This window comes from Montipora capricornis, chromosome 1 (genome assembly GCF_036669925.1).
Source record: "Montipora capricornis isolate CH-2021 chromosome 1, ASM3666992v2, whole genome shotgun sequence".
Lineage (NCBI taxonomy): Eukaryota > Metazoa > Cnidaria > Anthozoa > Scleractinia > Acroporidae > Montipora > Montipora capricornis.
Window position 1 is genome coordinate 34,008,020 of NC_090883.1, and position 19,953 is coordinate 34,027,972.

Here is a 19,953-nt window from a genome sequence, read left to right on the forward strand (position 1 = left end):
TTTTTTTTATCTTCCAGCAATTAAAAATAATAATTCCTTTTTATTGCTGGAAGATAAAATAAATAATTATTCTTGGTTGATTGTCCTTGTTGTTGTCACATTAACCCACTACAATGTGATGAAAGTGTGTTACTAGCTGTAGTAATTTTTTTTACAGTAAAATCCTCCCTGCTAGTAGAAATTTAAGTCTTTGGAACAGCAATTGGAAATGGTTGTGAACTTTTTGGAGACCTTCACCACTGCTGTGTTGCTGCTTTCAAGTTCTTGTGTAGTCTTAAAATTGGTGAGCGAGTAAATTGCAAGATCTAAAAAAAATGATAAAAAACAGACATATTAGTGATGAGTTTCTTTGTATCCAGAGACTGAAAATTGGATGTCCAAAAAGCATCTCCCCCCACTAAATGAAAAATGGAGTAGGTTCATTTTAAGTTAAATTTTTCAAAACGTCGGTGTCATAGGATTCCTGGACACCCCTCTACCTGAATCCTCAATGTGGAGACAACATTGGAGTACTACTGAATTTCAATAGCCACTTGTGAAAATGGCATTAATTTTTGACAAAATTTTTGACAAACTTATTGGTACAATTTTATGGGTTTGGTCTTAAAAAAAAATTAGTTTGTCAAGTGGCATAAAGTGCTTGTTTTGCAGTCTATAAAGTTATTATTTTTCCTTAAATTCGTTTGGCAATTAATTTTTCAAAATAATATTTTCCAGCTTCCGTGACTTCCTTTTTTCTCTCCAAAATATACCAATTTTAGACTGAACCACCTGTGGTAGCATTTTGCTACCTGCACCCCAACAATGAATTTTAGTGAAGTAATTGTCCGCACTGTACTGTATTCAAGAAGAGTAAAATAAAAATGTGAGGTACATTAAATGCAAATGACACTCCAAAATAGTACGAGATAATTTTATAAGTACCTTTTGAAGAAAGAACCGAGCACCTGTTGTTGCTCCTCCGTATTTCGTCCCAATGGAGACGGCAAACTGTTGATTGAACCCACTTTGGAGTTCGGCAGCTCTGGCTAACTCTTCTGACAAAAAATATTTTTGCCGGCACATTTACTACTGCTTTTGTTGGCTTTCCCACACTTTTTTGCGGGTGAGCCGCACAACCAAACCAACGCAACAAGGAGAACTACGAAAAAAAATTGCTCTTGTCGAGCGCGAACGCGCCCGAAATTCTCTCATATTTCGTTGCTGGTGCAAACACCAAACCCCTTGGTGCAAGCGCTTGAAACTTAAATGAAAAATAAACTTTTCAACGAGACAAACCTTTCTCCCACTTTCTTATGCTAACTCTTACTTTTTGTTTTCAAACTTCGCAGTACGGAATTTTATCTCGTTTACATTGGATTTAAATACGTAACCGGAAATGCGTATGGACCGGAAGCTTAAATTTGTACTCATGCGCAGTGCGTTTTACCGCGGTGTTGTGTTCACGCAACCACATGTGAAATGTGGTCTAAAATACGTCACGTGCTAAAGCTCCATATTTATTTCAGGGTGCTCACGTCCTTCGCGTAACAGCAAAAAAAAAAAACGTACTAAGCCGTAAACCGTGCAAAACAATTTTTGCAACTATTACACCATAAGCGTTTTGTCGTTTCTCTCTCTTTGAATGTCATCGTTATTAAAGCTCCCAATCATTAGTTCAAAGTTGTACTTCATACCAGGGTATGCACTTATTTATCAGAATTAGAGTGATTTTCAATCGAGTGTCCTAAAACCAAAACCAAAGTAATTACTTTGCCCAATCAAAATGGACGGAGACAAACCAGTAAACCAATCAAAACTCGAAGTAATTACACGTAGGCGACACAAAGCGCGGGAAAACGTGCACGCGCGGGCCACGATTGGTTTTGGTTTCACTTTTGATTGGTTGAAAAAGGGGCATGAGAACTTTGAACCAATCACTGAGTGAAGTAATGCAAAACCAAAGCAATTCGCTAATTACTTTCAACACTCAATTGAAAACCGCTCTACTACTTCTCAGATATGGCTTCGTCACTCAGTGACTTGAATTCTTACAGTGCCTGTAAATGCAGTCCTCAAGCCTTCGGAAGAAATCAGTTTTTCAAGCTTACCTGTTCACATCCCAGACCTTACATGTGTTGTCCATGGAGCAAGAAGCCAGAAAGTCCCCGCAGGAATGCCACGAACACCCCCACACCGCATGGGTGTGGTCAGTGAAGGTAAGCACGCATTCCGCTTTGGCAAAATCCCAGATTTTGACCGTCGCATCTCCAGATGATGTGGCCAGACGGGCACCCCTGGAAAAAGTAGCGACTTAGTCAGAGAGGGTCGGGCTATATATGTTCTTTGTCGGGCAGAAAAATTTAATTTCTTTAATGCGCATTTCATAGACATGAGTATTCCAAAGTTCAACATGCCAGCAACGCTTCCTCTCTCGGTCTTCTTTTTGCCGTCGCCATGGTAATGGGGAGCTTACGCAAGGACGACAACGACGACGGCTACGCGAATGCCACAAAACGATAGGTTTAATGAGCAAAAACAAAAGCTCTGCACACCCTGCACGTGCGTTTTGCATTTTGGTACATTTCTTTGCTGTCCACGTCCTGAACAACGACGTGAATTGGCCAAGTTTGAGGTTTTGAAGAGGACGTGAGAACCTGCCGAAACATTTAAAATTTTTTGAATAGGCTGATGTTTTTATCTCTTCTTAACCCCGATCCCTTTCTCCAGAAAGGTGTTGTGATCAGGAATGCGGCTTCTCTCTCTCTCTCTGCTTTAAGAAATATATGCATCATGTCCTGTGTTGGTTTTCTTTTAGATGTGTGTGCATATATCATGCAATACTGTATTGTAATGTTACCAATGTTCTCTGCTGTAAGATTATAAAATATATTTTCGGTTTGAAACTGTCTCCAAGCAACAGCTTGCGCATGCTCAATAAAGACTTTACACGATTTCTGCAGAGTCCTTTCTTTCTCGTCGAGTTCAGAAAGGCTCTGTTGGCAGGGTGATTACGACGGCACTCTTGGACTCGCTTCTTGAAGTTTTCAGTTTCAAGACCACGCGGTCTCTCCATTAACTGTGCATTAACCAACCACTAAAGTGTTACGAAAATTTCATCGCGTACCCTGGATGAAAATCACCGTCAGATAACCAATCCTTGTGGCCTTCCCCAGTCATTATGATATCACCACTAAAGAACAAAAGAAAGAAAATTTAATAAATATAAAACAGCGATGTTCAATGTTGCGAGCGTGGGCGTTTTCCATTTACAAAAAATTTCCGGAAATTTCGGTGGAAATTGCCATCGGGTGAAAAACGTGTTCCATTTAACTCAGGTCCGTTCGCCGCCCAGTGATTGCGATTTTACGCGCCAAAATTTAAAAATGTAGCCGTGAATTGCTTGGAAGTGGTAAGACCTTTCAAAAGTTGTAAATGGAACACACATTTCCATCGGAAAGTTTCCAACGGGAAAACAGGACTACCTTTTCAGAAGTTCCGTTTATTCCGGAAATTTTCCAGTGCAACGAACCAAAAACGAGTGTTCCATTTACATCCCAACCGGAATTTCCGGAATTTCTTGGTAAATGGAAAACGCCCGTGTCTCGACAGAAACGTACGTTTGATTTCTTGGGGTGCAGGGTTGGCGCAGTGGTGAGAGCACTCACCTCCCACCATTGTGGCCCAGGTTCGATTCCCAGATCCAGTGTCATATGTGGGTTGAGTTTGTTTGCTCTCTACTCTGCACTGAGAGGTTTTTCTCCGGGTACTCCGGTTTTCCCCTCTCCTCAAAAACTGACATTTGATTTGATTAGCTTTAACTTGTTAATTTCAGTTACAGTGTTCCCAATTAGTGCTCCAGCACTAGAGGACAAGACACTTAAATAAAGTTCCTTTCCTTTCCTTTAGTGCAAATGTGTCTGAGTCCAAATGAAACATAAAGAACGATGTATTAAGCGTGCAAATTACACTTGTACTGAAGAAAGTCGAAACATGTCTGCGACATGAAAAAAAAAAAAAAACCCGTGTCCCTTTGAGGGCGAAGGGTCTAATTGTTTTAGTATCACCCAACTAGTCGGACAGAAAAGGCAATAATAAAGTTAGCAAATGCAATTTGAAGAAATATTTATTTGGGAATAAAACGACAGAAAGCGTCGCGCTTTTCGCTACTCGAGGACTATTACTAATAGTCCTCTAGTAGCATTTGCATTAGTCCACTAGTTTGGTGATACTAAAACAAAATAGTCTCTAATCTTTCTTCAATTGTTTTCACTCGGTTAAAATTTGAGATGTAAAAGTCAAACAAATCCAAAGTGGCTTTAACGATCTTTTCAATAAATCGTTGATCCCTGAGCCGCACGGACAACTTACGTTTCGTCCGTCTTATTAAGTTGGAACTAAACCAAAAGGATGTTTGAAACTGATCCACCCTACCTGGGTATTGCCCACATCTTCCAGCTCCAATCGTCACTGACAGTAGCCAAGACCTGTTTCCTTGGATGCAGAGCCAGTCTATTGGAAAGCAGAGAAATAATTTCCGCAAGTCCAATTACACAAGCACGCTCTTTAAAGCGGTTTTGGACTGTCTCTGATAAAAACCATTCGAAAAAAGGATGCATAGACCAGGTCAATAGAGAAAATAAGCGGAGATCTATGTCCAATACTGTGGCATGAGATTCATGGTACTTTGCTTACACTTAACGATGTGTCACAAGGTACCCCCTCAACCTTAAAGACCGAGACACACTAGGCGACAAGTCGCAGCGACAGGTCGCTCCGTGCGTACTACTTGCAAAACGAGTCGTTGCGACACGACGCCTATTCGATGCACACGCAGTGATCTCGTATGAGGAGGAATGTGAACTAGTTTTCTAATTCAATATGGCGGACCATATGTCGCTCTCTCATCGGTTCATTTATATTTTGTCGCACCGATTTGTTGCCGCTGGAAGTGTACACACGGTTCGACAACGCTGCTTGCGTTAATTTTATCGCTGTGATCAGTCGCACAAATTCAAATTGATTTGAATTCGTGCAAAATGATCGCAGCGACAAAATTCTGCCGCAGCAACAATGGTTTTCACAAAATTAACCGAGTCACACGAGGCGAATTGTTGCGGCGACTTGTCCTCGCGACCTGTCGCAGCGACTTATCGCCTAGTGTGTTCCGGTCTTAAGAATTTCATGTATTACTTTTTGGTTAGGTTTCTGGTTAAAGCCCTCCAGCTCAGAAGTTATTTTTAAATTAAATAGAAACGAAAGTATTTTCTTCGGAAATGACAGCAAAAGGGAAGGCACGCCCGCTTAGAAGAATTCAGGCAGAAGCGATAGAACACGATGCCATGACATGTAATCGCGCTCTAATAGCTTGTCACGTCTTAAAGTTGCTCATCTGGTCAAAATGAACAAGACTTTCGTTTCAGCCTAAAAACGCAACTTTTTGTAAAAAACATGCCATTTGGCAGTGTTTTGAGAACTTTTGGAGCAAAAAAACCCCCAAAAGATCCTCATTCGGTCAAAATCGCACTGCCGGATTGGAAACGCCACGTCCAAAACGTTCGTTTAAGCCTCAAAACGCAACATCTTGTGCAAACTGCCATTTGGTAGTGTTTTGAGTAGTTTTGAAGCAAAACCCCTCAACAGCTCTTGCACTTATCTGGACAATTTAAGCAATTGTATCTCACAGACACCTGAGAAATCCAGTCAGCGTTCAACGGGACTCGAACCCACGACCAACTGACCCGGGACCCGTTTCTCGAAAGTCCCGAAACTTTACGGGCCATCTTCGGGTGTCACAATTCTCTTTGTATCTCAAGAACGGAAAGGATTTAAGTCGTCAAACTTCACAGTCATGATTCTTTTTGTTACCTTGAAAACATGATAAAAGATCGGCTTTCCAAAACACGCGGTTGGCGGTTCATTTCCCACCCTGGTCAGAGTTTTTCTTTGTCCTTGTGTGGGCCCATTTCCATCAGTAGGGCTAACGCTCACATGGTTCATATGGGATAGAAATCTAGCACTTCACATTACACTCTATTCAGTTAACTCAGTTTCACAAATGGCTTTTCGGACCCGAGAAGTTTTCGGGACTTTCGAGAAACGGGCCCCTGTTTCCAACTGAGTGGCTTCATAGCTCAGTTGGTAGAGCATTGCACCAGCATTGCACCAGCATTGCACTAGCACTGCATCAGCATTGCACCTGCATTGCACCCGCATCGCAGAGATCATGGGTTCGAATCCCGTTGAAGCACGTGAAATTTTTAGGTAGCCGGCTATAAGAGAACATTGCTTCATTGTCCAGATAAAGTGCAAGGATGAGTTCTTCACTAAGGTCATCTTTGTTTTCTCTTGTTTAGTGTCATTCTTACCCACTAACTGGTAACGCATGCGCAGTAACAGTGTGAGTTAACCGGAAGCCACCCGATCGGGTTAAGTGCGCCGAAGGACCTTTGTGATGAGAGAGTTGGGGATTCACTCGATTATCGACAGGAAACTCAGAATCCTGCAAATACACAGACATGAAGTGAAAATAGAGAGCAAGACATTTTATTACACATAACATGAGAATTTTATTCCATAAAGCTCATTTGGATAAATCTATACGCTTTATTTTCACATGTGAAAAAAGCCTATACAGCCAATCAGAATGGCGTGCGGCTCTTTCACGTGTGGAAGTATAACTAATCAACGATAGCGTAAAGGCCTTCCAAGCCAATCACTCGTGGATCTCGTGGAAATCGTACTTTGTTATTGAACTTTTTAACTTTACATTTGGTTCTATTGTCAGTGAGTTTTTGTTTCTAATTTGCGTTCAGAAAACTATTTCAATGAAAATTCTCGTCTTATGTGTAATAAACAGCTCACGACATAGAAAGTGCTTTGTACGGGGTTGTATTCACTCGTTGTTTGTGTCAAAAACCCTCACCCACTCGTACCTAGCTCGTTCGGGGTTTTTGACAAACAACTCGTGAATAAAACCCCGTACGCCGCACTTTCTATGAGGTGAAAAATATGTACAGGAGTTATGGCGGTCAATGGGTCGAGACCCGGGTGCCCAGGAAAGCTAGTTGAACTCAATCGGAAGTCATGTTGGGGGTAATTTGTGCGCTCAAACTCTCAACCAAACGGTCCATAGTAGTCCATAGTACTACTAGAGCGATCCCTTTGGAATGTCACCTGGTGAGAATTTCTAGTCTATTCAAACAAACAACGACGTTAAACATTTAGGCACTATATCATGTGACGATCACTCTGTTGGACGATTAACCGCAAAATTTCTGCGTGCATGATATGTCGGTATGCATCTACTTTGACGACAGCCGATTCAACATTTTCAAAGTGTTGCGCACAACTGTCTTGAGTAATTCAGTTATTGATTCCCAATCTCATAGGTTCATATAAAACTAAAACTAATTGTAAGCCTTAAGTAAACGCTCAAAGGATCGAAGTCATGATGCATCTATCCATCATGAAATCCGAATTTGTTCACAAACTGTTACGTGCATTATGAACCGGAAGCTTTTTTTCTTTAGTCAAGCAATTAACGTTCTGTATCGGTCACCCTTATACTCGAGACTGTGCAGGGAGAATAGACCCTTGCTACTGAAGATGATTGTACAGTAACAGCCTGATTGTATGTATCATTGCAACACAAACCTTTGGATGTTTGCTTTGAGTTGGAGGTGGAAGCCCAGCCACATTCTTCTGTGTCCCCGCAGGGCGGTATGGAGTCACTTTTTTCGGAGATTCTGCACCTTCATAGAAAGAACGAAGAGAATATAATTACACTAGAACTGTGACCGGGCAACGGCCTGACAGACTAACAGGAGGCAGTGTGGCCCCATGGTTAGGGCGCTTACCTTGAGATACGTTCTGACCAGTGTTTGAATTTTGTTCCTTGTAGTCCAGGGTTCGACATCTCAGCTGCACTTCTAAATAGCCAACTCGTTTGCGTCCGGCCGATTGGGATTCTTAACAGCTGTTGTTGTTCTGTTCCGTCGTTTCGTTAATTGTGTTTCATTGGTGCTGAAAAGCCCCTCTGGGGAGCGGTCTATTACGTGCGTAAAGTTATGTATGTAACACGCAGGGTCTTGAATGATTGAGGAGAAAGTGCTGCCTTTGTACTCACATCTTTAAGTATTCTCTGATAAGGGCTATAAAGTGTAGCTCCTATCAAGAAGACTCCGTGGGGTTTTAAAGAATCCACACACATTTCGCAAAGAGTAGGGGTGGTTTGTTGTGGCCCGAGTTATTCTCTTACGCAAAATGTGGCTGGCCAGCATAAAAAGGTCATATCTCAGAAAGGCTTATTGAGTAGATACGTTTTTACCAAGAGAAACTTGCGATGGTTATACTTATAATGTTAAGAAAAAAATTACAAAGTAAAGTGACTCATGGGCAGTGCACAGCGCGGCCAATGCAGAACCCTTGCAGAGCCACAGTTAGGGAAGTTGAAGATCAGTTGTTCGTCCCCATCTGCCCAATGTTGGAAGCGCCAAGGCGACCAAAATCGCTGCACAGGTGAAACAGAAGGTTCTAGCAGATCCATTCAAGCCAACATCAGCCATAATTGACGAAGTACTCCTGGAGGAACTTGACAACGCCCCTTGCCCTGCATTGCAATTGCATGTGTACATGGCCAGAAACGCCAACTACCGACGCCATTTCCTCTGCACTTACTCCACAATGTGAACACCAAGAAAAATCTACTAGTGCTTTGCACAGTGCATATTATGTTTCAGCACTTGGCAAAGGCACTTTGACTCACAGATCGTACAGCCCTCCTTCGTAACGAGGCCTCATACACAATACGCTTTTCGAGACGACTACATTTGCTGGCCTATAGGACAGACAAAAACACCAGTCGGGAAACTCTGGTCCCGGTTGTTCAAAAGCCGATGAGCTTAATCCACGAATAGCGTAAACTTTTATTGCAAGTTTCCAACTTTTTGGAGAAAGTTTTTTTCGTTGATTTTTTTGTTTTTCAAGGTTGACTTCTTCTAATGTAAAGTTTTGCCGATTATCAGCGTTGAACAGCATTTGGCGGTAGAGAAATAAGCTCCTTGGTGAATTTTTAATCTGGGATTAGCGTCAATGGGCTTTTGAACAAACGGGCCCTGCACCCTCATCTTTGCAAATAGTGTGTGGATTCTCTAATGCCCAACAAGATTTCACGAACATCAGAGCCATGAGACGGAGGCTACAGTTTGTTGTCCTTATCCAAGAAAATTACCGGGAAAGTCCAACCGTTACCAGATGTGATTCCTATCATTAAATGACAAATGACTTGGTCTTTGTCTTTGTCAAATTTCTTTGACGAAAGATTGAGGAGGAACGCAAATGATAACAAACCTTGAGAAATGTCCGCAGGACTACCACCAACTTGATGAAGTGTTGTTTGCAGTCCTGTCATCTAGATTGTTAAAAAGAGTCTTATCTCAGTATTAACGGTAAATCTAATATATTGTGGATATTTCCATATAAAAAAAAAATATTATAGTTGTAACTGAACCAGTGCTTTTGTCTTTTCAAAGACGAATCAACTAAGGCTCTAAGTATCCCAAGGTCGTTCTGAAGTGATTTTTTGATACAGCAATTGAAAGTATTTCAGAAGAATGATTGGGAGCGTTTTCACTCACGTGACCAGCAGCCATACTGGATTACTGAGACAAAAGAAACTATTTAAATAAAAATAGAGTTCAATTCCCAGAGGATTAGTTTGGTACACCATCATGGCCGCCATTTCTTTGTTTTGGAATGCCACAAAGCGCGGGGAAATGTGCACGCGTGAGCCACGATTGGTTTTGGTTTCACTTCTGATTGGTTGAAAAAAATGGCGCGAGAACTTTGAACCAATCACTTAGTGAAGTAATCATAAACCAAAGTAATTATCTAATTACTTTCGACACTCAATTGAAAACCGTTCTATTGCATACTGTGATGAAAGTTAATATATATGAAAACCATATTATAGTATACTTGAACTGCGGAGAGATGTCAATCAAGTTACTTGAGTTACTTGTTACTGATCATCGAATTTATTAAGCAGTAATGAAGGGAAAGCCTGAAAAATTCAAACTTGAACGGGATTCAACCCTGATTCAAGCAAGTTCAAGCCTGGATTTTTCAGGCTTTCCTTTCGTTACTGTTCAAGTGACGTTAATAACTGCAATGACCAGCATCTTAAAGTTATTGATACTGCATACTGTCACCTTTCCAACAGCTCTGTCTCTTTCCAGTTTAGTAAGCATTTTTTCCTTCATAGCAACCTGTCAGAAAATATATTGAATGAGTTAGCTTCATTTCCGATGGATGAACAACTTACGGGGTCATATGTGACCTCACAAGGGAAAACATTGCAGTAACACTTATGTATTAAACGGACAAAACCAATGGCAAACTAATGCTTAACTATTGCAGTTATATACTGCTGATGCTTTCAAAATTACACTTAGCTAATAGTTTGAAAAATATTTCAAAAGTGGTGAAATTATTTTTTCGCACCCCTTATTGCATATATTCCCATTCACGCACCAACTTTTTCAACTTGTGAAAGGCTATTTAACAATTATTCCATGAGCCCGCGTTGGATACGAGATGGTAAATAGCCAACAAGGCGCGTAGCACCGAGTTGGCTATAACCAGTCTGATATCCTACATACAACAAGCGCGAATGGAATAACTGTTCTATTAAATTCTCAACCTTCACTTTTACTAAATTTATTCAAGTTTATGAAACGACCGGAAAGTGATGTGACTTCCGGGCACCAAAAATTTTATGCTGAGGGAGTGCTGAGCGACATTTGCCGCATTCATTTCCATATAAGGTCAAACGCAGGTATAATGGCTGGCAACCGAGATCCAGTGAAAAAATGAGAAAGCTAGACCGATAGCCTAAAGCTTATGTTCTTAATCTTTTAACCAGAGAACGTTTGTTACCACTTTTAAAATATGTCCTATCCTGGTTACAGTTCTATTTTTGCTAGTTTGAAAAATCATGCTATCAACTGCCTGGGAGCATACGGTACCTGCCCTTTCACTATAATAAACACTGTGCACATTACGTGAGTATCGATGAATGTCACAACTGCCTCATTCTGACCACTCGTTGAATTTGTTCCTGGTTCAACTTCCCGCCTGCACTTGTAAATAGCCAACCGGTTTGCCTCCGGCCAGTTGGGATTCTTAACAGTTGTTGTTCTTGTTGTATTCTCTTGTTTCGTTGATTTTGCTTCATCATGGCCCTGAAAAGCCCCTATGGGGAGTGGTCAATTACGTATGTATTGTATTGTAATTTATTGTATTGTATTGTATTGTCCTCAAATGTTTTCCTAATACCTCATATTTATGTTTCAAGGTTTGAAGAGTTGGTTCATATGTAGAGTAGTGTTTCTTCAGTCTGAAAATCAAAGAGAAATAAAATCTGATGTTAAAAAGGCAACAACAATAACATAAATAATTATTAATCAACACACACAGAACGATTTTCTAATTATTAGCTACTTCACACTTTACTGTAAAATCATTTATTTATTTATTCATTCATTCAACAAAAAGCACCTTTTTATGTCAGTAATAAGTCGGTTCTTTTCTTGGACAACTCTCTTGTGATGCATTCGGTGAAAATCTCTTTCCTTTTTCAAACGGACAAAAGTTTGTTTGGCCTTTCTATGAATCACACAATAATAAAAAAATCCAACATCATTAATTTATCATCAAGCAACCACCACTTCCCACAACAAAGAGTATCCATTACATTACATTACATTACATTGCAGCTACAGTGTATGGACGCTTCAGTAAATTCAAGATTGAGTTAATAGGGACCTAATTCTAGGACGAGGACGCGAACGAGTAAAAGATTTGATTGCCCCTTTTTTAGTGAAAAAATTTATAACCATGACGATTAATCTTGCTCTTTGTTAGTAGTATAGGTTGCTCAGTCTCATTGCTGGCAACTGAGCCTTTTTGCTGATCGAAAAATGCCAAAATTGCTACCGTGTTGTTGACTTGTTTTGACATGGCAACATTTTTGCAAAACCTCGCTCAACACTTGAAAGAAACGTTCTAATTAGAAGGATTGACACTACAACACTTTATCACTTAAAGCAAGATTATCATACCATATCAAACACCACTTAATGCTGAAAACGATTTGGTCATTCTTGTGACGTAAAAAGTTACCGTGGCAACAGTAAGACGCTGCAAAAACACCCCATATTTTGGCTTGAGCTGCTCATATCTCAAAAACGAACTCGGTGACCCCAATTTTTTATTTCCGAAATGCAATCAGCATGTCAGAATGAAACTTTCTGCAAAGTTTAAAAACATTCTGTGGAGCAGATTCAGAGCCACCTTAAGTGATTGAAAATTTCAGGTAGCTCTGAACCCGCTCCACAGAGTTTTTTAAAACTTTGCAGAGAGTTTCATCTTGGCCTGCTGATCACTTTTGTGCAATAAAAAATTGGGGTCACATGGTCCGTTTTTCAGGTATGAGCAACTTAAGCCAAAATATAGGATGTTTTTGCAAGGCTGTCCTGTTGCTATGGTAACTTTTTACGTCACAATGATGACTGCATCTTGTTCAGCAATAATTGGTGTTTCAAATAGTACCAAAACATTGCTGTTATGTGGTAAAGTGCTGTTAGTGTCAATCTTTCTAATAACAAGGTCTCTTGAAAGTGCTGAAACTGGCTTGAGTCACCTTAGGACGGTGCCTACTAATTCAAAGGTATTTTTGCGCGGTTTACTGAATATGCGGGAAAGGCAGATCTTAACAAGTGATATTGAAATCCAAAAAGGAAATTGGGGGTAACCACGCATTTTTGACGATAATTAATCGACAATATTTGTAAAAAGCTCTAAAATACAAAGCAATGTATGGTGTTCTTTTTGTTCTTATCTTGGAAAAATGCATGGTTACCCCCAATTTTCTTTTTGGATACCAACTGCAAGAGCACTTGCTAAGTTCTGCTTTATCCGAATAGGTTTGAACCACGTAAATATATTCCTGTAATAAGCACCGCCGATAGGAAATTCGAGTGTCACGAGATGCGCAGAACGTATGCTCCATAATAATAGTAGGCACCGTCATTAATGACAACAAGCACAAATTTTCCTTGTACTGGGCACACATGACATTACATAACCCATTGACCTCATTGACCCAGTGAGAGTGAGACTTAACAGACTTTACTGTCTAACGCCAGACTCAATGGGTTAACCAGTCAAAAATTATGTCTCTTTTCATTAACCCATTGACAGATTTTACTCTGTCTAATGCAAGACGAATTTACTCGTCAACTGGGGATGTCTTAATTAAGGCACCTGAAGAGTCAATTGGTTAAAGTAATTAAAGGGGAAGTTCAGATAAAAAAAATGCCTGGTCCTCGGAGTGTCTGTACTTCTGTCTATATATTAGTACTTACAGTACTTGACTACAGGGGAGTAACCACGATTTCTCAGGGGGGGGGGGGTCACACTGTGTCAAACAGGGTACTCACCAGATTGTGGCATTTGCGCCACCTGAATATTGTGCATGTAGCTTGTTTACAGTATAAAAAAGGCTTACAAAGGGGGGGGGGGGGTCATGGGCACCCCATGTCCCCCCTAGCTACACCCTTGGACTACCCCCTCCCCCATTGGGGCTTTTCAGGACCAATGAAACAATAGAACAGAAGAACAACTTAATGTCCCAACCGGATGGAAGCAAACCAATTGGCTGTTTACAAGTGCAGTTAAGAAGTTGAACCAGTGCAGCTACCTCAGGATAAGCGCATTAGCACCCTAACAACTCAGCTGCACTGCCTCCATAACACATTGTCTCTTTTGTCAAATGAGACAATCTCACCTGATTCAGTTTAACTGGTTACATGAAGGATTAAACTTAACAAACTCACTCTGCAGCTTCTTTGAATTTTGTCACATCCTGCCTCAGTTGAGTCACGAGATCATCTAACTGTTGGTTTCTACAATGTAACAACTGATTAGAAACTACACAATTTGTAAAATTAATTAGTGTTAACAGTCATTGACAAAAAGGAAAGGTACAGTGTTAAGTCTCCATCAGGGCTGTCACCAAAATTTTAAGTTGCTGCATAAACGAAATTGATTAGTAGGCAGTTCAATTTAGCCAGTTTTTTTTACCATGAAAGTAACCAGGTGTTCTGCTCACAATTAGCCCAGGGAAAGGGGACTGGGTAGCCCCAGGCTCCCTGCCCTTAGGGATACCCCTGCTGAATTATTGAGGCTAAATTAAGGGTTGTGGCAAGAATGAAAAATTCATCTGCTTTTGGAATTTGGATGTTGGCATCTCTAGTTAATAAGAGTACAGTATTATTTATGATACTTGTACCAAACTATACTTACTTTATGTATATATCTGGGACAACTCTCACATCCTCCTCATTAAGCATTCCTTTTTGCAACAATTCATACCTGGAAAAGAATAATGTTTTGCCAGTTATTCTTTCTGTCAAACTGAAGGGCAGTATGACTGTCTGTTGCAAATGAGTTTTGGTTTGGTGTTTGTTAATAATATTACAACCCATTAACTCCTCAATTGTCCCCCACCCCACCCCAATGATGAGTAAAGTCACTTGGCGTTAGACAGAAGGGACTTTAAGATCTACGACATGATCATCAATGAGAACGCCACAAAACAACAATATCGTTGGTCGAAAGAGGAAACATAATTGTGCTGCATGCATTTTAGCACAATATTCTTGTGGTACTATGCACAATAATGACATGAAATCACCAAATTTGAGGTTTTGAAGACGGCATGAGGATGCAAAAATGTGAATCTTTCATTCTCTAGTTTTACTCTGAATTACTGCTTGTATCAAATTTTCAATAATCACCTATGTAATTATTCTAATAACTATTATTTCTCATCAATTTGAAGTAAGGCTACAACAAAATACATACCATATCTTACTAACCAAGTTGGAGGTCTGTACTGTAAGTTACAGACTGAGCAAGTTTTTTTCTCATTGATTTATGATGCACTTTATGAGGATCCGTTACTTGCAGTACAGACCAAGAAAACGAGGTTAGAAAGTAAACACATGTATTATTTCTCTGAGGTAATCAGGTGCATAGGAAAGGAAACTAGTTGAAGGTTCAACCGCCACAAGATTGCCACTTCAAAATCTGAAAAAAATTATGATTACCGGTAAATCTTCTTGTCTTTTTGAAATAGTTGCTCGCAAGATTCAAACGTTTTGTCAAGTTTATGTAACATGAACAACAGAAAAAACTTCCTAGAAAAATGTTTTATCAAAATTTCTCAAACTCATTAATAATTCATAAGTCAAAAACAAAAGAAATCACTGCTGTGCAGAAAGTTTGGATATGTGGTCTTAACTAGCAAAAATTTTTGCCAACTTTGATCCCAAATATCTCTTAAAATACACATTCCTTTGAGAAGCAATATTGAACACTCGAAAGAGTGTTTCATCAGATATCCAACCACCTCGAAATCAGTTAAGAAACTCGGCCTTCTGCCTCGTTTTTCAACTCGCTTCTTGGTATTTGGATATCCGATGAAACACTCCTTCTTGTGTTTGATATATAGTACTTCAAATTTAGTGGGCCATACAGGAAGCTGCTAATTTAGCCAATCACAGTGTGCATACTATCTGATAGATATAATAAATTAATTTTAAGACCTAGCTTTCTTACCACTCAGTCTGAAAGCAATCCAGTGTTCTAACCATCCCCATCTTAACAAGAAAGTTCCTCACAAAGTCTTCAACAATCTCTGGTCTCTAGTTGACACAAATAACAATTTACTACATATTAATTTCCAGGTAACTTTATGAATTATGGGTTTCCAGTACCTAAAGGAAAATTACTACCCAAATGTGATCAACAGTCCTGTCTTTTAAATTGTATCAATATTTTATAAATTGAAAGGTCAATTAATAATAATAATAATTATAATAATAATAATAATAATGATGATGATGATGATGATGATGATGATGATGACGATGATAACAATAACAATGTGAATCCAATATTTCAAGCATAACATGCACTTGAAGGAGGCAAGCAGTTGGGTATAAGTACATTTTACAGACCATGGTGGAGACAAATCAGAGACCAACCATCATAAACCAATCTGATTGGTGGTCATTGCACGATCTGAAGTGAAAATCAAGCACCCTTTCAAACCAAATAATGGGTCCCAATGCCAGGACATTTAATGAACTACTTATACATAGCTTGAGTGACGCTAATTTCCATCCACTTACAGTTGTCACTGTTGGCTTGACAGCTTCAGTCTTTTGCTACAAAAAACATTAAAAGATTTGTATGATTATTAACATTGTGGCATGGATTACAATGCCAATCTCATGACAAATTCTATTTCACTTACAGTACAAGACGTACATGTATGTAAAGAACTAAACATCTCTTCATTAGTGTTCCTTGTATTTTTGTATGGAATGTTTATCATTAGTTTGCTATGTGTGCGGAATGTGTTTCTAGTAGGTGTTAGTTAACCAATTTACCGGTATTGTAATTTATTCATTTTCACTTGCAAGTATTTAAGGCTGGTTTATAACAAGTTATGTTGAGTTTTTTGGTGTATTTGCTTCAAAGCAGTTCAAATTCTATGCCGAGGGCAGTTCTGATTCTTCTTCATTGATGCTTTCAGTGCAGTCTTTGTTATAGTCTTGAAGTGTCTTTCTTAGTCCCAGCTCTGAAACAAATGTAAGTGGTTGCTTTCTTTCGTTTTCCGTTTCAAGATTGGTTCACTTGCTAGTGTTCTTTGTTTGCTTGTATAATATTTTTAGTTTTATAACCACTTTTCCATCTACTTCTGAATCAAGATAAACTGTGTTAAACCTCGGAATTTATGCTGGAGTTATTTGTCCTCTTGTGGAAGTTACAAAATACATTTCCCAAATGTGAAGTAACCGGTCAGTGTAAAACGCAGACTGCAGACCGGGGGTAAAATGCAGACTGAGGTTATAATTTAACTGTTGAAAAAGCCCAACTCATAAGAAATGCTAACAGTTAAGCGTTAATATTGTTTTAGGCCTAATTAGGCCAAAGGTTAGCATTTCTAAGGGGTTTGGGGTTTTCCAACAGTTACGTTATAACCTCAGTCTGCATTTTACCCCTGGTCTGCAGACTGTCTGCAGTCCGCATTTTACATGTACACTGACCGTTAAAGTAACAGAGTGCTCATCTAAACGCATTAAAGTGCTACTGCACATTAACTATATGTACTTGTATGATAAAAAAAATCATTTCCTAATTTTTCCCTTTAGATTTTGGAAGTGTACTGTAATTGCTTAACACTTGACTGATAAAATTTTGAGCTTCAATTTTTATCCAAGGCCTTTTTACTTTGAATGTAAGTTTTGATTTCACGATCCGCCATTACTCATGCAATTTGAACGATTGGACCTCAGAGGGTTGGATCAATGGAATAGTGACGTGTAAACCCAGCCTTTTATATGCAAAACATGAGTTTAAAAGTCTGGATGCCTGAAACTCCCATATTGCATATTAATTCATCTGGGTAGTGTCACATGCATTGCATTCTTAAACTACAGTCATTTTCTCCTCGATCCAGCTGTCCCAAGATTTTAAAGTTAGTAATGGTGGACCATTAAACAGAAAAATTCCACTTTAAATAAACATGTGTCTTTTTTAACATAGTTTTGAAATCCAAAGTAAAATAAAAATTGATTTTTTGGTCATACAGTAGTAGCACTTCAAATGAGACTTGGTGCCCACATTCATAACACTTTCTCACCTGGGAGTGCTGCTTATTAAACACCACAGATCCTAGTCTGTCTTGGTGCTGGATTACCAGTACTTTACAAGTCATGTCACTCAGGGAACCCCTTATGGGGTAAAAGGGACATTTAATAACTAACAACAAAAGTAATTGAGAAGTTGACAGCAATTCTGTAACCCAAACTTTCATCTGAACAAAAATTAATTTAATATATTCTCAACTTTGCCTTTATATAGTCTGGAGGCTGATGCTTATCTTCTGATATTCATGCATTCCAGTGGGACACTCCGAGCATAAATTTTTTTTCATGACTGACTAATAAATGTACAAATTATGTACATATAGTTATGAGAAATTTCCAACATAGACTTTTTTTGAAATTCAAACAACGTTCACTAAAATCTTTTTTAAAGTCGTTTCTACCAAACACAATGGCCATCTTCGGTTTGAATAAATTTTGACACAAAAGCGTAGGCTTCTTTCCACGGTTCACATTTGCATAAGCGTTTTTTTTATGCTTTTAGTGAATGTTCAACAAAGTCAGTAATCCAAATTTCTCATGATTAATTATGCAAACTCCTGACTGCAATTTCAGCATACATACAGTTAACAAGTCATCATTGGCTTTCTCTTGCACAGTTGTGAACGCCGTATCAAGATCTTCATCTCCCTCTAAAAAAATCAGTTGTCATACGTTGGCTTTGATGTAATGGAATAAGGATTACAATTATTAATAAACAAGGTTTCAAAAACTGTCTTTTATAGTAGCTGTCCAGAGTAATCCCATGAAAAAAAATACTCAATGCAAATTATGATGATCGGTACAGTATGATAAGGTAAGTACAGTGTACATGTAAGATGTTACCAAAGGATACACCAGTTCTCTTTAATGCTTTACTTGTTGAAGTTAAAGTGCTTATGAAATTGCTTATTTGAAGGATCTTTTGAAGAAAAGAAACATGGTGTTCTCATTTTTTAAATATCTCCTATCATAATTTCTGAAGATATTAAAGTTTTTGTGTATTTGTAAAAACTGATGACATCATCAGTGGTTCCAAGGGAAAGCAAATCACAAAATCTACAATAGAATATCCTCAGCAATATTAAAGCAGTTCTCTTCAACTTGGCACCAGTACTGTTCATCAGTCAATGCATAAAATGACACCCATTGTATAGTTGCCATGGCAACTGTTTTGCTTCCAGATCAAGTGTGTGCAGAACTGGTGTTTTCCACTTTTTGTCTTAACCAAACAACATTCACACTCAATGAGTAAGAGTTGATTAGGAGACCTATGGCAATGAGTTCCATGTGTGTTTTGAGCAGGACTGTCTGTCTTGCCTGATTTGAGAGGAAATTGAGATATTTCATTTACAACCAAAAGGGACTGGAGCCAAATGTGTTGCCATGGTTACATCATACTCTGCACCGTCTTTCACCTTTCTTAAGGGTTATTACTCATGACAAGTTTGAATAATTTCGGCATTACATTTTCAGAGAACCACTGATGATGTCATCATTGCTAATTTGTACAACAAAAACTCAAATATCTTTGAAACGAAAAAAGATACTTCAAAACGGTAAAGGCCATTCTTCATTATTTCGAAAGCTCTTTCAAAAAGGCATTACCGGTAATTAGTTTTTACTTAAAGTAGAGTAGTGTCGAGCAAGGTCAATATCCTTATCGTGACGTTCAGGGATTTCATAATGCTGCATGGTTTGGGGATTCAGGCTAGCCTGAGTGTGTTGCTCATCAACCTCAACTCAAACCTATGCAATTCTATGCAGGCAATTGGACCATGACTTGACAATTGACAGTCCTCGTGACTGCAATTTAGTTGCATAAGATGTTGGGCATCCTGACTAAGTGAACTCATTCCTAAATGTCAAGCTTGGCATGATGCAAAACTGAAACTTCAGAGTGCAATCACCTGCAACAGAGTATTCATCCTCAAATGGAACCTGTTACAGATAAAAAATAATAATAATAATAAGTAAGCAAAAGGAAAGAGAATGCTTTCTTTTCACGTTCCATTTTTAATTTGTTAAAAAAAAAAACAGTATTATTAACTACAAGGACTCATAACAATTCCCACTTCGTACTGTATTTACCAGTAATTGCAAGTCACAGTGAGATGAAATGGGATAGTTCTTACTTCAATACACTCCTAAGTAGCCCATACAGCTATAATACTAAGAGGACATAAAAACTACC

The 19,953-nt window shown here is 38.9% G+C and overlaps 1 protein-coding gene across 5 annotated transcripts in view; it reads right to left on the reverse strand.

Moving 5' to 3' along the window:
• Nucleotides 1–19,953, reverse strand: part of LOC138040077 (sperm-associated antigen 16 protein-like) — a 34,123-nt gene that overhangs the window by 12,758 nt on the left and 1,412 nt on the right. For 3 of the 5 annotated variants that reach the window (XM_068885876.1, XM_068885870.1, XM_068885867.1), the window contains exons 3-17: nt 19,670–19,700; nt 18,345–18,412; nt 16,239–16,274; nt 15,664–15,749; nt 14,347–14,415; nt 13,878–13,946; nt 11,539–11,646; nt 11,317–11,377; nt 10,191–10,247; nt 9,331–9,391; nt 7,636–7,733; nt 6,348–6,481; nt 4,414–4,491; nt 3,107–3,172; nt 2,091–2,276 (exon numbers count right to left, since the gene is read on the reverse strand). In XM_068885876.1, the coding sequence (XP_068741977.1) occupies nt 2,091–2,276; nt 3,107–3,172; nt 4,414–4,491; nt 6,348–6,481; nt 7,636–7,733; nt 9,331–9,391; nt 10,191–10,247; nt 11,317–11,377; nt 11,539–11,646; nt 13,878–13,946; nt 14,347–14,415; nt 15,664–15,749; nt 16,239–16,274; nt 18,345–18,412; nt 19,670–19,700 (1,208 nt within the window). The remainder of the gene's footprint in view (nt 1–2,090; nt 2,277–3,106; nt 3,173–4,413; nt 4,492–6,347; nt 6,482–7,635; nt 7,734–9,330; nt 9,392–10,190; nt 10,248–11,316; nt 11,378–11,538; nt 11,647–13,877; nt 13,947–14,346; nt 14,416–15,663; nt 15,750–16,238; nt 16,275–18,344; nt 18,413–19,669; nt 19,701–19,953) is intronic. The other 2 variants (XM_068885886.1, XM_068885881.1) reach the window with 1 other exon arrangement.